The sequence below is a fragment of the Pelophylax lessonae genome, assembly GCF_965119305.1.
Source record: "Pelophylax lessonae genome assembly, chromosome: 13".
Lineage (NCBI taxonomy): Eukaryota > Metazoa > Chordata > Amphibia > Anura > Ranidae > Pelophylax > Pelophylax lessonae.
Genome location: NC_138780.1, coordinates 1,221,916 through 1,237,950, shown reverse-complemented (window position 1 = coordinate 1,237,950; position 16,035 = coordinate 1,221,916). Strand labels below are relative to the sequence as shown.

At 48.0% G+C, this 16,035-nt stretch overlaps 1 protein-coding gene across 1 annotated transcript in view; it reads right to left on the bottom strand.

Moving 5' to 3' along the window:
- Window positions 1-3,068: 3,068 nt before the first annotated feature.
- The window catches only part of LOC309569883 (uncharacterized protein), a 50,810-nt gene continuing 37,843 nt past the window's right edge, over window positions 3,069-16,035 (bottom strand). Inside the window, exons 15-22 of the mRNA XM_082275874.1 lie at window positions 13,600-13,707; window positions 13,345-13,505; window positions 10,834-10,933; window positions 10,670-10,754; window positions 6,361-6,909; window positions 4,552-4,623; window positions 4,193-4,434; window positions 3,069-3,961 (exon numbers count right to left, since the gene is read on the bottom strand). Coding sequence (XP_082132000.1) covers window positions 3,788-3,961; window positions 4,193-4,434; window positions 4,552-4,623; window positions 6,361-6,909; window positions 10,670-10,754; window positions 10,834-10,933; window positions 13,345-13,505; window positions 13,600-13,707 — 1,491 coding nt within the window. The 3' untranslated portion in view covers window positions 3,069-3,787. The remainder of the gene's footprint in view (window positions 3,962-4,192; window positions 4,435-4,551; window positions 4,624-6,360; window positions 6,910-10,669; window positions 10,755-10,833; window positions 10,934-13,344; window positions 13,506-13,599; window positions 13,708-16,035) is intronic.

Genomic DNA, 16,035 nt, shown 5'->3' with positions numbered 1-16,035 from the left:
TATAATGATTGGTCAGGGGACAGGATCTCTTTATATTGATTGGTCAGGTGACAGGATCTCTTTATAATGATTGGTCAGGTGACAGGATCTCTTTATAATGATAGGTCAGGTGACAGGATGTCTTTATAATGATTGGTCAGGGGACAGGATCTCTTTATATTGATTGGTCAGGTGACAGGATCTCTTTATAATGATTGGTCAGGTGACAGGATCTCTTTATAATGATAGGTCAGGTGACAGGGTCTCTTTATAATGATTGGTCAGGTGACAGGATCTCTTTATAATGATTGGTCAGGGGACAGGATCTCTTTATATTGATTGGTCAGGTGACAGGATCTCTTTATAATGATTAGTCAGGTGACAGGATCTCTTTATAATGATAGGTCAGGTGACAGGGTCTCTTTATAATGATTGGTCAGGTGACAGGATCTCTTTATAATGATTGGTCAGGGGACAGGATCTCTTTATAATGATTGGTCAGGTAACAGGATCTCCTTATAATGATTGGTCAGGTGACAGGATCTCCTTATAATGATTGGTCAGGTGACAGGATCTCTTTATATTGATTGGTCAGGTGACAGGATCTCTTTATAATGATAGGTCAGGTGACAGGATCTCTTTATAATGATTGGTCAGGTGACAGGATCTCTTTATAATGTTTGGTCAGGTGACAGGATCTCTTTATATTGATTGGTCAGGTGACAGGATCTCTTTATAATGATAGGTCAGGGGACAGGATCTCTTTATAATGATTGGTCAGGTGACAGGATCTCTTTATAATGATTGGTCAGGGGACAGGATCTCTTTATAATGATAGGTCAGGGGACAGGATCTCTTTATAATGATTGGTCAGGTGACAGGATCTCTTTATAATGATTGGTCAGGGGACAGGATCTCTTTATAATGATTGGTCAGGGGACAGGATCTCTTTATAATGATAGGTCAGGTGACAGGATCTCTTTATAATGATAGGTCAGGTGACAGGATCTCTTTATAATGATTGGTCAGAGGACAGGATCTCCTTATAATGATTGGTCAGAGGACAGGATCTCCTTATAATGATTGGTCAGGGGACAGAATCTCTTTATAATGATTGGTCAGGGGACAGGATCTCTTTATATCTTTATAAAGATTGGTCAGGTGACAGGATCTCTTTATAATGATTGGTCAGGGGACAGGATCTCTTTATAATGATAGGTCAGGTGACAGGATCTCTTTATAATGATTGGTCAGGTGACAGGATCTCTTTATAATGATTGGTCAGGTGACAGGATCTCTTTATAATGATTGGTCAGGGGACAGGATCTCTTTATAATGATAGGTCAGGTGACAGGATCTCTTTATAATGATAGGTCAGGTGACAGGATCTCTTTATAATGATTGGTCAGGTGACAGGATCTCTTTATAATGATTGGTCAGAGGACAGGATCTCCTTATAATGATTGGTCAGAGGACAGGATCTCCTTATAATGATTGGTCAGGGGACAGAATCTCTTTATAATGATTGGTCAGGGGACAGGATCTCTTTATATCTTTATAATGATTGCTCAGGTGACAGGATCTCTTTATAATGATTGGTCAGGTGACAGGATCTCTTTATAATGATTGGTCAGGGGACAGGATCTCTTTATAATGATAGGTCAGGTGACAGGATCTCTTTATAATGATTGGTCAGAGGACAGGATCTCCTTATAATGATTGGTCAGAGGACAGGATCTCCTTATAATGATTGGTCAGGGGACAGAATCTCTTTATAATGATTGGTCAGGGGACAGGATCTCTTTATATCTTTATAATGATTGCTCAGGTGACAGGATCTCTTTATAATGATTGGTCAGGTGACAGGATCTCTTTATAATGATTGGTCAGGGGACAGGATCTCTTTATAATGATAGGTCAGGTGACAGGATCTCTTTATAATGATTGGTCAGGTGACAGGATCTCTTTATAATGATTGGTCAGGGGACAGGATCTCTTTATAATGATAGGTCAGGTGACAGGATCTCTTTATAATGATAGGTCAGGTGACAGGATCTCTTTATAATGATTGGTTAGGGGACAGGATCTCTTTATAATGATAGGTCAGGTGACAGGATCTCTTTATAATGATTGGTCAGGTGACAGGATCTCTTTATAATGATTGCTCAGGTGACAGGATCTCTTTATAATGATTGGTCAGGTGACAGGATCTCTTTATAATGATTGGTCAGGTGACAGGATCTCTTTATAATGATTGGTCAGAGGACAGGATCTCCTTATAATGATTGGTCAGGTGACATGATCTCTTTATAATGATTGGTCAGGTGACAGGATCTCTTTATAATGATTGGTCAGGTGACAGGATCTCTTTATAATGATTGGTCAGGTGACAGGATCTCTTTATAATGATTGGTCAGGGGACAGGATCTCCTTATAATGATTGGTCAGGGGACAGGATCTCTTTATAATGATTGGTCAGGGGACATGATCTCTTTATAATGATTGGTCAGGTGACAGGATCTCTTTATAATGATAGGTCAGGTGACAGGATCTCTTTATAATGATTGGTCAGGGGACATGATCTCTTTATAATGATTGGTCAGGTGACAGGATCTCTTTATAATGATAGGTCAGGTGACAGGATCTCCTTATAATGATTGGTCAGGTGACAGGATCTCTTTATAATGATTGGTCAGGTGACAGGATCTCTTTATAATGATTGGTCAGAGGACAGGATCTCCTTATAATGATTGGTCAAGGGACAGGATTTCTTTATAATGATTGGTCAGGTGACAGGATCTCTTTATAATGATTGGTCAGGCTGGAAATTGATCGAGTGAACAGAAGAGAATCGTTAAATTTGAACCTTTTATTTATACACAGAGGAGCGCCAATTCCCCAGCAATCTGCGCTCATTTCCCGCCATCATCCAATCCATCTGCCCCGCCCTCAACCACACCCCCCAGTCCTGTCTGAAGAGTTGCCAAAATCTTCCAGTCCCGGAAATCCTCCCACAATCCCCGGAAGATTGTCCTCATCCTGATTTCCTCCTACCCGGCGGCTTGTTCGGGGTGCGGCTGCTCATGCACAGATCTGATTGGCCGAGGAACGCTCAGTAACAGAACTGTCAGATGAAAAGAACAAATCGATTTCCTCGGGGGCGGAGCTTCTTATATAGCGACTGGAAGGAAGTGCCCCATGATAACCAATCAAAAGTTGCAGATACGACAGCTGGAATGTGATTGGCTGGGCTGTGCAGACACTCCCCTGCGGACTGATATATCAGTGTTACCCCACAATGCACCTCTAGAAAGGGGCTTTTCCGCGGGGGTGGAGTCACATGCTTATAAAACCAAAGGGCAGTCCGGCTCCCGGCATGCAGCGGGTTTTCCCACAATGCACCACAAGGGCATCGACATGCATTTGGGATGTGCTGGGCGTGGGTCCCGCAGGCTTCTATGAGATGCAATCGCATGCACTGACCGCACACCAACCAGGAAGGGAATGAAGATGCACCGGATGGGAGGAGCCCGGCATTTTTTTGGAGGCTGATGCACCAATCACAGCTGTGAATGCACCTGGAACATGTTTGTGGCTCAGAAGGAAGAAGCTGGAAATCGGCGGATGGTTTTGGTGTCCATCACGGTGAAGCGTCCCGCCGCGGCTGAGAGCTAGCCCTTCTGTAGCAGAAACTGAGCGTTGGAGGCGGAGACTTGGCTGACGCGGGGCGGTGTCAGGGACTGTAAGGTCACTTATTGTTGCGTCCCCTCTGGCTGTGCCGGGCTCCGGGTGGTCCCTTCGTCTCTCCTCACACCGCACTCTCTTTTGGCGTTTCGTTCAGGCTGCGCGGACGCCGGTTCCCTCGCCGACCGCCGGACAGGAGGCGCCGGAGAGATGAGGTGGAGCTAAGGTCTCCGCAACTCTGCATGGGCGTCCTGGTGGGCCGTCTCTCAGGGTCTAGGGGGAGTGGACTCTTCAGAGGCTGAAAAAAAGGACAAACAAGAGCGGTCAACCCCCAAAAATGGCAGAAATGGTTTCACCTAACCCCGCCCACCATTTACATGATCATAGCCAGAAATTACCCTAAAGAAGGACTCCGGTGGGCTCCATGTTCCTGTACAATTAACCCATATTGGTCCAATGATCTTACAAAAGACCTTCCATGGTTGGGCAGGACACCACCCTACAAGGACATTGTCCCACCCCCGCTCACCTGCTTTGTGTTGTCTCCGCCCTCTTTTAGGCTCCTCCGGGATCGATTCAGGAATCGGGCCATGAGCATCCGGGGGTTCCTCCCTCCCTTCAGATCTCCGAGGGACAAAGCGCCACTTCTCGAAAGCCGCTGGACCGTCCGGTTTGTCACCAGGAAGCGATTCTTTCCAGCTGAACCCGTACGCAGAAGTAAGGGGGAGGTTGACCGGTGGGGTCTGCGGGGTCCGGCCTCGGCGCACAGAGCTGAGGAGAGAGACAGGAGAGTCACAAACCAGAATCTAGCACAACTGGACAGTGTCTACAAGACATTCCAACCAGAAACTGCTATTGGCCATCACAGATAAAGCTCCTCCTCCTTACCTGCTGCATCTACAGAGGAGAGGGAGAGGTTGTCCTCCTCTAGAACCTTCATATAATCTACATCCCCGAAATCTGCAATACAGAAGAAGAAAGATTGGACACTGAGACAATGCCACCAACAAACCACTAAGAATATAACACTATGACATCATCAGTGGTCCATCTCCGGGAATGCAGAATTACACTGTGACATCATCAGTGAGGGGTGGTTGGTCCATCTCCCGGAATGCCGAAATACGCTGACATCATCAGTGAGGAGCGGTTGGTCCATCTCCCGGAATGCGGAAATACGCTGACATCATCAGTGAGGAGCGGTTGGTCCATCTCCCGGAATGCGGAAATACGCTGACATCTTCAGTGAGGGGTGGTTGGTCCATCTCCTGGAATGCGGAGTTACAATGTGACATCATCAGTAAGGGATGGTTGGGCCTTACCCTGGAATGCGGAATTAAACTGTGACATCATGAGTGAGGGGCGGTTGGTCCTTTCCCCTGGAATGCGGAATTGCACTGTGACATCATCAACAAGGGGCGGTTGGTCCTCCCTCCGGAATGTGGAATGATATTATGACATCATCAGCGAGGGGCAGTTGGTCCATCTCCCGGAATGCGGAATTATGCTGTGACGTCATCAGTGAGGGGAAGTTGGTCCTCCCTCCGGAATGCGGAATTACACTGTGACATCATCAGAGGCGGTTGGTCCCTCCTCCAGAATGAGGAATTATATTATGACATCATCAGCGAGGGGTGGTTGGTCCCTCCCCCAGAATGCAGAATTACACTGTGACATCAATAGTGAGGGGTGGTTGGTCCTCCCTTTGGAATGCAGAATTATGCTGTGACATTATCAGTGAGGGGTGGTTGGTCCATCTCCCGGAATGCGGAATTACACTGTGACATTATCAATGAGGGGCGGTGGGTCCTCCCTCCGGAATGCGGAATGTGACATTATCAGTGAGGGGTGGTTGGTCCTCCCTCCGGAATGCAGAATTACACTGTGACATCAATAGTGAGGGGTGGTTGGTCCATCTCCCGGAATGCATAATTACGTTGTGACATTATCAGTGAGGGGAGCTTGGTCCATCTCCCGGAATGCAGAATTACACTGTGACATTATCAGGGAAGGGCGGTTGGTCCATCTCCCGGAATGCAGAATTACGCTGTGACATTATCAGTGAGGGGAGCTTGGTCCATCTTCCAGGAATGCGGAATTATGCTGTGACATTATCAGGGAGGGGAGCTTGGTCCATCTCCCGGAATGCGGAATCATGTTGTGACATAATCAGCGAGGGGCGGTGGGTCCTCCCTCCGGAATGCAGAATTACACTGTGACATCATCAGTGAGGAGCGGTTGGTCCATCTCCCGGAATGCAGAATTACACTGTGACATCATCAGTGAGGAGCGGTTGGTCCATCTCCCGGAATGCGAAATTACACTGTGACATTATCAGTGAGGGGTGGTTGGTCCATCTCCTGGGAATGTGGAATTATTCTGTGACATCATCAGGGAGGGGTGGTTGGTCCATCTCCTGGAATGTAGAATTACGCTGTGACATCATCAGGGAGGGGTGGTTGGTCCATCTCCCGGAATGTAGAATTACGCTGTGACATCATCAGGGAGGGGTGGTTGGTCCATCTCCCGGAATGTAGAATTACGCTGTGACATCATCAGGGAGGGGTGGTTGGTCCATCTCCCGGAATGTGGAATTACGCTGTGACATCATCAGGGAAGGGCGGTTGGTCCTTCCCCGGAATGCAGAGATTCCTGGCAGCAATGTAAAAGGATAGAGACTACAATGTTGTCACTCACCTGTCTGGAACATGGAGGAGATTCCCGGGTCGCTGTGTGAACGGACTACAAATCGAGGCACCTGATTGGTGCACAGTGCTTTGGGCCGCGTGTTCTCGCTGTATCGGCGGTGGGGGCAGTCCGGAGTCTGGCAGGGAGAGGAGTGGTGGAGAGAACACCCAGAGCCTCGGCTTAGCTCCCGTGCACGAGGGACTTTCCCCGTTACTCGAAGCTCAGGGAAACACGGACCCACCGATGTCCCGATACTTTCCAGCCGGTTACAGCTCCGCGTGGTGCCACTTCCTACAGTGGGCGGAGGGTCCTGGCACGAGCTGGGGGTGGAACAGGAGAAAGAGCGCCCTCCTTTAATCTGGGGAACGGATGCCTCCTCAAATGGGCCCTGCAGGCTGAGGGTTGGGCCCTGATGGTGATGTCCACACTGACCGCAGTCCACGCTCAGACAGTAGTCAGCCCGACTACGCTGAATGGAGCGATATAAGATGTAATCCACAGACCGCACCGAACCCTGGACTTCCAGCAAGACGGAATCTTCCGAAGGGCTGCTGTCCTCTGCAAAAAAAAAGAAAAGCATCACCATCACCCAACAGAGGAGGGGCACAGAGTACCGGGAACACCAGGACTGGATCTCATTAGACATGTTTCTACATTTTTATACAACCCAGACACTTTCATTGGGTGACGATACACCCAGAGTCCATCAGCTGACCACCACAACCACCATCACTACTCCTGCCTCGCGTCTTCACAAACCCACCCTTCTGGCTAAACTTAACAAGTCCATCATCTCACCATTACTGCTAAACCTTGTCTACTATCCCCACCCTCCCACTATTACCATTAAACCTTGTCTACTATCCCCACCCTCCCACTATTACCATTAAACCTTGTCTACTATCCCCACCCTCCCACTATTACCATTAAACCTTGTCTACTATCCCCACCCTCCCACTATTACCATTAAACCTTGTCTACTATCCCCACCCTCCCACTATTACCATTAAACCTTGTCTACTATCCCCACCCTCCCACTATTACCATTAAACCTTGTCTACTATCCCCACCCTCCCACTATTACCATTAAACCTTGTCTACTATCCCCACCCTCCCACTATTACCATTAAACCTTGTCTACTATCCCCACCCTCCCACTATTACCATTAAACCTTGTCTACTATCCCCACCCTCCCACTATTACCATTAAACCTTGTCTACTATCCCCACCCTCCCACTATTACCATTAAACCTTGTCTACTATCCCCACCCTCCCACTATTACCATTAAACCTTGTCTACTATCCCCACCCTCCCACTATTACCATTAAACCTTGTCTACTATCCCCACCCTCCCACTATTACCATTAAACCTTGTCTACTATCCCCACCCTCCCACTATTACCATTAAACCTTGTCTACTATCCCCACCCTCCCACTATTACCATTAAACCTTGTCTACTATCCCCACCCTCCCACTATTACCATTAAACCTTGTCTACTATCCCCACCCTCCCACTATTACCATTAAATCTAGTCTACTCTAACCACTAAACCTAGTCTACTATCTCCACCATCACTTCTAAACCTAGTCTACTATCTCCAGCATCTCACCATTACTTCTAAACCTAGTCTACTATCTCCACCATCTCATCATCACCACTAAACCTAGTCTACTATCTTCACCATCACTTCTAAACCTAGTCTACTATCTCCACCATCTAAACAACTATCTCCACTATCCCACTATTACCATTAAACCTAGTCTACTACCTCCAACCACTAAACCTAGTCTACTTTCTCGACTATCTCATCATCTCCACTAAACCTAGTCTACTATCTCCACCATCACTTCTAAACCTAGTCTACTATCTCCACCATCTCATCATCGCCACTAAACATAGTCTACTATCTCCAACATCTCACCATTACCTCTAAACCTAGTCTACTATCTTCACCATCACTTCTAAACCTAGTCTACTATCTCCAGCATCTCACCATTACTTCTAAACCTAGTCTACTATCTCCACCATCTCATCATCACCACTAAACCTAGTCTACTATCTTCACCATCACCACTAAACCTAGTCTGCTATCTCCACCATCTAAACAACTATCTCCACCATCCCACTATTACCATTAAACCTAGTCTACTACCTCCAACCACTAAACCTAGTCTACTTTCTCGACTATCTCATCATCTCCACTAAACCTAATCTACTATCTCCACCATCCCACCATTACCACTAAAGCCTAGTACACACTACTAGTTTTTTTTCACTAAACCGAGCATGTTGAACGAAAAATACTATAAGCTCAGGTCGGAGCCTGATCTCCCCTGATGAGCTATGTGTTCTGACGGGGGGGGGGGGGGGGGGGGACAACCCCCCCACACCACCACCAGAACACACTGGTCAGTGCCCTCAGCCGTTGGCCAAAAAGGAGACGGTCGGCAGACAGTTTTCGGTCATGAGCCTTTCAACAGAAGCTGGCCGAATGGCTGCCATAAACACAGGCCAAATGTCAGCTGGTTTCTATTGAACCTGCTAATGCCAGCCCACATTTGCCCTGTGTGTACTAGGCTTAAGCCCATTCTACTATCTTACCATCCCACCATTACTGCTAAACCTAGTCTTCTATCTCCACCATCCCACCATTACTGCTAAACCTAGACTTCTATCTCCACCATCCCACCATTACTGCTAAACCTAGACTTCTATCTCCACCATCCCACAATTACCACTAAACCTAGTCTACTATCTCCACCATCCCACCATTACCACTAAACCTAGTCTACTATCTCCACCATCCCACCATTACTGCTAAACCTAGTCTTCTAACTCCACCATCCCACCATTACTGCTAAACCTAGTCTTCTATCTCCACCATCCCACCATTACTGCTATACCTAGTCTTCTATCTCCACCATCCCACCATTACTGCTATACCTAGTCTTCTATCTCCACCATCCCACAATTACCACTAAACCTAGTCTATCTCCACCATCCCACCATTACTGCTAAACCTAGTCTACTATCCCCACCATCCCACCATTACTGCTAAACCTAGTCTTCTATCTCCGCCATCCCACCATTACCACTAAACCTAGTCTACTATCTCCACCATTACCACTAAACCTAGTCTACTATCTCCACCATCTCATCATCACCACTAAACCTAGTCTACTATCTCCACCATCCCACCATTACCACTAAACCTAGTCTACTATCTCCACCATTACCACTAAACCTAGTCTACTATCTCCACCATTACCACTAAACCTAGTCTACTATCCCCACCATCTCATCATCACCACTAAACCTAGTCTACTATCTCCACCATCCCACCATTACCACTAAACCTAGTCTACTATCTCCACCATCTCACCATTACCACTAAACCTAGTCTACTATCTCCACCATCACAATTAAACCCAGTCTACTATCTCCACCATCCCACCGTTACCATTAAACCCAGTCTACTATCTCCACCATCCCACCATTACTGCTAAATCTAGTCTATCAGCTACACTATTCCCACTAAACCTAGTCTACTATCTCCACCATCTCACCATTACCACTAAACCTAGACTATTGTCTTCACCATCTCATCATCCTCACTAAACATAGTCTATTGTCTTCACCATCCTACCATTACCACTAAATCTACTGTAGTCTATTGTCTTCACCCTCCCACTATTACCACTAAACCCAGTCCACTATCTCCACCATCCTATCCTTACTTCTAAACCTAGTCACCTATCTCCACCATCCCAATAATACCACTAAACCTAGTCTACTATCTCCACCATCCCAACAAACCTAGTCTACTATCTCCACCATCCCACCAAACCTAGTTTACTATCTCCACCATCCCAACAAACCTAGTCTACTATCTCCACCATCCCACCAAACCTAGTCTACTATCTCCACCATCCCACCAAACCTAGTCTACTATCTCCACCATCCCACCAAATCTAGTCTACTATCTCCACCATGCCAACAAACCTAGTCTACTATCTCCACCATCCCACCAAACCTAGTCTACTATCTTCACCGTCCCAACAAACCTAGTCTACTATCTCCACCATCCCACCAAACCTAGTCTACTATCTCCACCATCCCAACAATACCACTAAACCTAGTCACCTATCTCCACCATCCCAACAAACCTAGTCTACTATCTCCATCATTCCAACAAACCTAGTCTACTATCTCCACCATTCCAACAACCTAGTCTACTATCTCCACCATCCCAACAACCTAGTCTACTATCTCCACCATCCCACCATTACTGTGTAATCTAGTCTGCCCTCTTACCATTCCCGCTGTGTCCAGTGGAGTCCCTTCGGTCACATGGACTGTGGCTGGAATTTTGGTGGGCCTGGACATCATACAAAGTGGCCTGAAAAAAATGAAAGGGTCCAGACAATGTCACCAAACTGAAGGCCTTGCGGATCAGTAGGTGAGTGCTGAGTTCTTACCTGGCTATCCTCCCGAAGCCCCATAACACTCTCATAGGAGGGTGGGAAGTCTGTGGGGTAGAGAGGGATGGGGCTGTCCATCGAGCCATTGTACGTGATGCTGGAAAGACATAGAGAAGGGCAGTTGGTGCAATCTTCCAGAGACTTCCACAGCTGTCTGAATGAAAGTATTACTCATTCCAAAACAAATAACTTGATTATTGGTGGATGCCGGTGAGCTAAATCACCAATTGGTGGCTCCAGCAATGAGATCTCCAACCCACCCGCTGCACTAATTACAACCCTGAGTGAGCAATTCATGTTCATTACAGCAACAGAAGCAAGACTTCACCGGGGTCAGGGCTCTGGTGGTAAAATCTCAATACTGGGTTTCTAAAGAGATGAAATAATTCAATCGGTGACCCAACACGCCAACATTCACCCATATTTCATGTCAGACGTGTCCAGGCTTCTTTCATCAATTCTAGGAAAGGTGGATTAGAAATGGACGCTCTACAAAATAACAGTAAAGACACCGGAGGTCCTCGTATACTAGACCAATGGTCTCCAAACTCCAGCCCAAAGGTCAAATGTGGCCCTTTCCTTTTATTGGGCCCTTAGGGGACTATTTCTCCCACTGATCTGAGGCACTATTCCTAACACTAACACCAACAGTGGGGCTGACACCAATGATGGGAAACTATTCCTCCACTGACACCAATGATGGGACACTATTCCTCCCACTGATACCAATGATGGGGCACTAGTCATCCCACTGACACAAATGATGGGACACTATTCCTCCCACTGGCACCAATGATAGGACACTATTCCTCCCACTGATACCAATGATGGGACACTATTCCCCCCACTGACACCAATGATGGGGCACTATTCCTCCCACTGGCACCAATGATGGGGCACCATTCCTCCCACTGACACCAATGATGGGACACTATTCCTCCCACTGACACCAATGACGGTACACTATTCCTCCGACTGACACCAATGATGGGGCACTATTCCTCCCATCGACACCAATGATGGGGCACTATTCCTCTGACTGACACCAATGATGGGACACTATTCCTCCCACTGATACCAATGATGGGGCACTAGTCATCCCACTGACACCAATGATGGGACACTATTCCTCCCACTGGCACCAATGATAGGACACTATTCCTCCCACTGATACCAATGATGGGACACTATTCCCCCCACTGACACCAATGATGGGGCACTATTCCTCCCACTGGCACCAATGATGGGGCACCATTCCTCCCACTGACACCAATGATGGGACACTATTCCTCCCACTGACACCAATGACGGTACACTATTCCTCCGACTGACACCAATGATGGGGCACTATTCCTCCCATCGACACCAATGATGGGGCACTATTCCTCTGACTGACACCAATGATGGGACACTATTCCTCTGACTGACACCAATGATGGGACACTATTCCTCCCACCGACACCAATGATGGGGCACTATTCCTCCCACTGACACCAATGATGGGGCACTATTCCTCCCACTGACACCAATGATGGGACACTATTCCTCCCACCGACACCAATGATGGGGCACTATTCCTCCAACTGACACCAATGATGGGACACTATTCCTCCCACCGACACCAATGATGGGGCACTATTCCTCCGACTGACACCAATGATGGGACACTATTCCTCCCACTAACACCAATGATGGGACACTATTCCTCCCACTGACACCAATGATGGGACACTATTCCTCCCACTGACACCAATGATGGGACACTATTCCTTCCACTGACACCAATGATGGGGCACTATTCCTCCCACTGACACCAATGATGGGGCACTATTCCTCCTACTGACACCAATGATGGGGCACTATTCCTCCCACTGACACCAATGATGGGACACTATTCCTCCCACTGACACCAATGATGGGGCACTATTCCTCCCACTGATACCAATGATGGGGCACTATTCCTTCCACTGACACCAATGATGGGGCACTATTCTTTCCACTGATACCAATGATGGGGCACTATTCCTTCCACTGATACCAATGATGGGGCACTATTCCTCCCGCTGACACCAATGATGGGGCACTATTCCTCCCACAGACACCAATGATGGGGCACTATTCCTTCCACTGATACCAATGATGGGGCACTATTCCTCCCGCTGACACCAATGATGGGGCACTATTCCTCCCACAGACACCAATAATGGGGCACTATTCCTCCCACAGACACCAATGATGGGGCACTATTCCTCATCCTGTTGACCACAGGCACTATGTAACTGAACACTATGCCTGAGGCATTTTTTGCTATCACAGATGCTGGGCCAAGGACATTTTCTACCCCCACTGACCACAATCCGGCCCCCCTAAAGTCTGAAGGACAGTAATCTAGCCCTTCGTTTGGAAAGTTTGGAGACCCTTGTACTGGATTGAGGATTCTGACACTACTTGGCCTACACAGACAACCATGAGGGTCCACTGATCTAGTAACCAGCGGGGGTCACTTACCTCTGTGCGTCAGTCTCGGAGCTGCATGTGTATTCTGGAGGGTAATATGGTGGAGGCGGCACTGGAGGAATGAACTCCTCGCATTCAATCATGCTCTGCAGGATGGTGTCTTGGGGGGAGAAACACTCCAAGTGGATGGAGGTGGAGCGGTGGGGCGCCAGCTGCGAGAGAGAGACACTGTTATTTGTGTGGGTGGACTGGAGAAAAGTCACCATGATGGGAGTCGGATGTGTGCGCCAATGGTACGGGACTTACAACATGGATGACATCCAATGAGAAAATCTGAACGCAGCAGATGACAGCGGAGAGGGTGCAGATGATGGTGGAGAAGATGGTGAGGCCACAAACACTAAACAAGAGATCCTACAAACACAGAGAGGTAAGTCAGAGGAACATTCAGCCATGGGCAACTTACCGAGAGCAAGAGGCTGAGACCCGGGGGGCACGCAACGCCATGGGGGGGTCCAAAATATGGAGGAAAATATAGAAATTGGATGAGAATACAGAGGAGAGATCAATAAAACCCTCATATTTCTGCCATCTGTGGACTCTCTGATTGGCACTGTATGACATCAGAACTGACAGTTCTCTGAGGGAGCCAACCCACCAAGGAGAACTGACAGTTCTCTGAGGGAGCCGACCCACCAAGGAGAACTGACAGTTCTCTGAGGGAGCCAACCCACCAAGGAGAACTGACAGTTCTCTGAGGGAGCCGACCCACCAAGGAGAACTGACAGTTCTGTGAGGGAGCCGACCCACCAAGGAGAACTGACAGTTCTCTGAGGGAGCCAACCCACCAAGGAGAACTGACAGTTCTCTGAGGGAGCCAACCCACCAAGGAGAACTGACAGTTCTGCGAGGGAGCCGACCCACCAAGGAGACCCCAGAATAACACAAACCCATTGAAACGGGAATCACCATGACTGTCCCTTTCAGAAGCATCTGACTGCCCCCCCATCTCAATTCTCTGTTCTCTTCTCTCCACCTTCAATATGTACAGCTAGACAGGAGAAAATGATCTCCCACCACCCACCTACCTACCTCCTCTCACAATACCCCCTACCTGCATCCTCCTCTATCCCCACCACCTACTTCCATCCTCTCCCCATCTCTTACCACCTACCTCCATCCTCTCCCCATCTCTTACCACCTACCACCTATCCTCCCCTATCCCCACCACCTACTTCCATCCTCTTCCAATACCACCTACTTCCATCCTCTCCCCATCTCTTACCACCTATCTCCATCCTCCTCTATCCCCACCACCTACCTACCTCCTCTCACAATACCCCCTACATGCATCCTCCCCTATCCCCACCACCTACTTCCATCCTCTTCAAATACCACCTACTTCCATCCTCTTCCAATCTCCTACCACCTATCTCCATCCTCCCCTATCCCCACCACCTACCTCCATCTTCTTTTCATCCTTTCTCCACCACCTACCTCCATCCTTTTCCTATTCCCCACCTGCCTCCTTTCTCCATAACCTACCTCCATTCTCTCCCAATACATCTATCTCCATCCTCCCCTATCCCCACCACCTACCTCCATCTTCTTCCCATTCCCCATCCCCATTTTTTCTCCATCACCTTCTTCCTTTCCTCATCACCTACTTCCAGCCCCTCCCCAACTCGTACCACCTATCTCCACTACCTACCTCCATCTTCTTCCCATTCCCCATCCCTTCTCCATCACCTACCTCCTTTCCCAATCACCTACTTCCATCCTCTCCACATCTCTTACCACCTATCTTCATCCTTTCCTATCCCCACCACCTACCTCCATCTTTTTCTCATTCCCCATCCCCATTCTTTCTCCATCACCTACTTCCAGTCCCTCCCCATCTCTTACCATCTATGTCCTATCCCAACTACCTACCTCCATTTTCTTCCCATTCCCCACCCCCATTCTTTCTCCATCACCTACTTCCACACTCTCAGCATCTCTTACCACCTATCTTCATCCTCTCCTATCCACACCTCCTACCTCTATCTTCTTTTCGTCCTTTCTTCACCACCTTCCTCCATCTTCTTCCCATTCCTCACCCTACCTCCTTTCCCCATAAACTACCTCCATCCTCTCCTAATCTCCCAATACCACCTATCTCCATCCTCCCTTATTCTCCCCACCTACCTCCATCTTCTTCCCATTGCCCACCCCCATCCTTTCCCCATCACCGACTTCCATCCCCTCTCTATCTCTTACCACCTATCTCCATCCTCCCCTATCCCCACCACCTACTTCCATCTTCTAACCATTCCCCATCCTTTCCCCATCACCGACTTCCATCCCCTATCTATCTCTTACCATCTATCTCCATCCCCTCTTATTCTCACCACCTACCTCCATCTTCTTCCCATTGCCCACCCCCATCCTTTCCCCATCACCGACTTCCATCCCCTCTCTATCTCTTACCACCTATCTCCATCCTCCCCTATCCCCACCACCTACCTCCATCTTTTTCTCATTCCCCATCCCCATTCTTTCTCCATCACCTACTTCCAGACCCTCCCCATCTCTTACCACCTATCTCCTATCCCCACTACCTACCTCCATTTTCTTCCCATTCCCCATCCCTTCTCCATCACCTACCTCCTTTCCCCATCATCTACTTCCACACTCTCAACATCTCTTACCACCTATCTTCATCCTCTCCTATCCACACCTCCTACCTCTATCTTCTTTTCG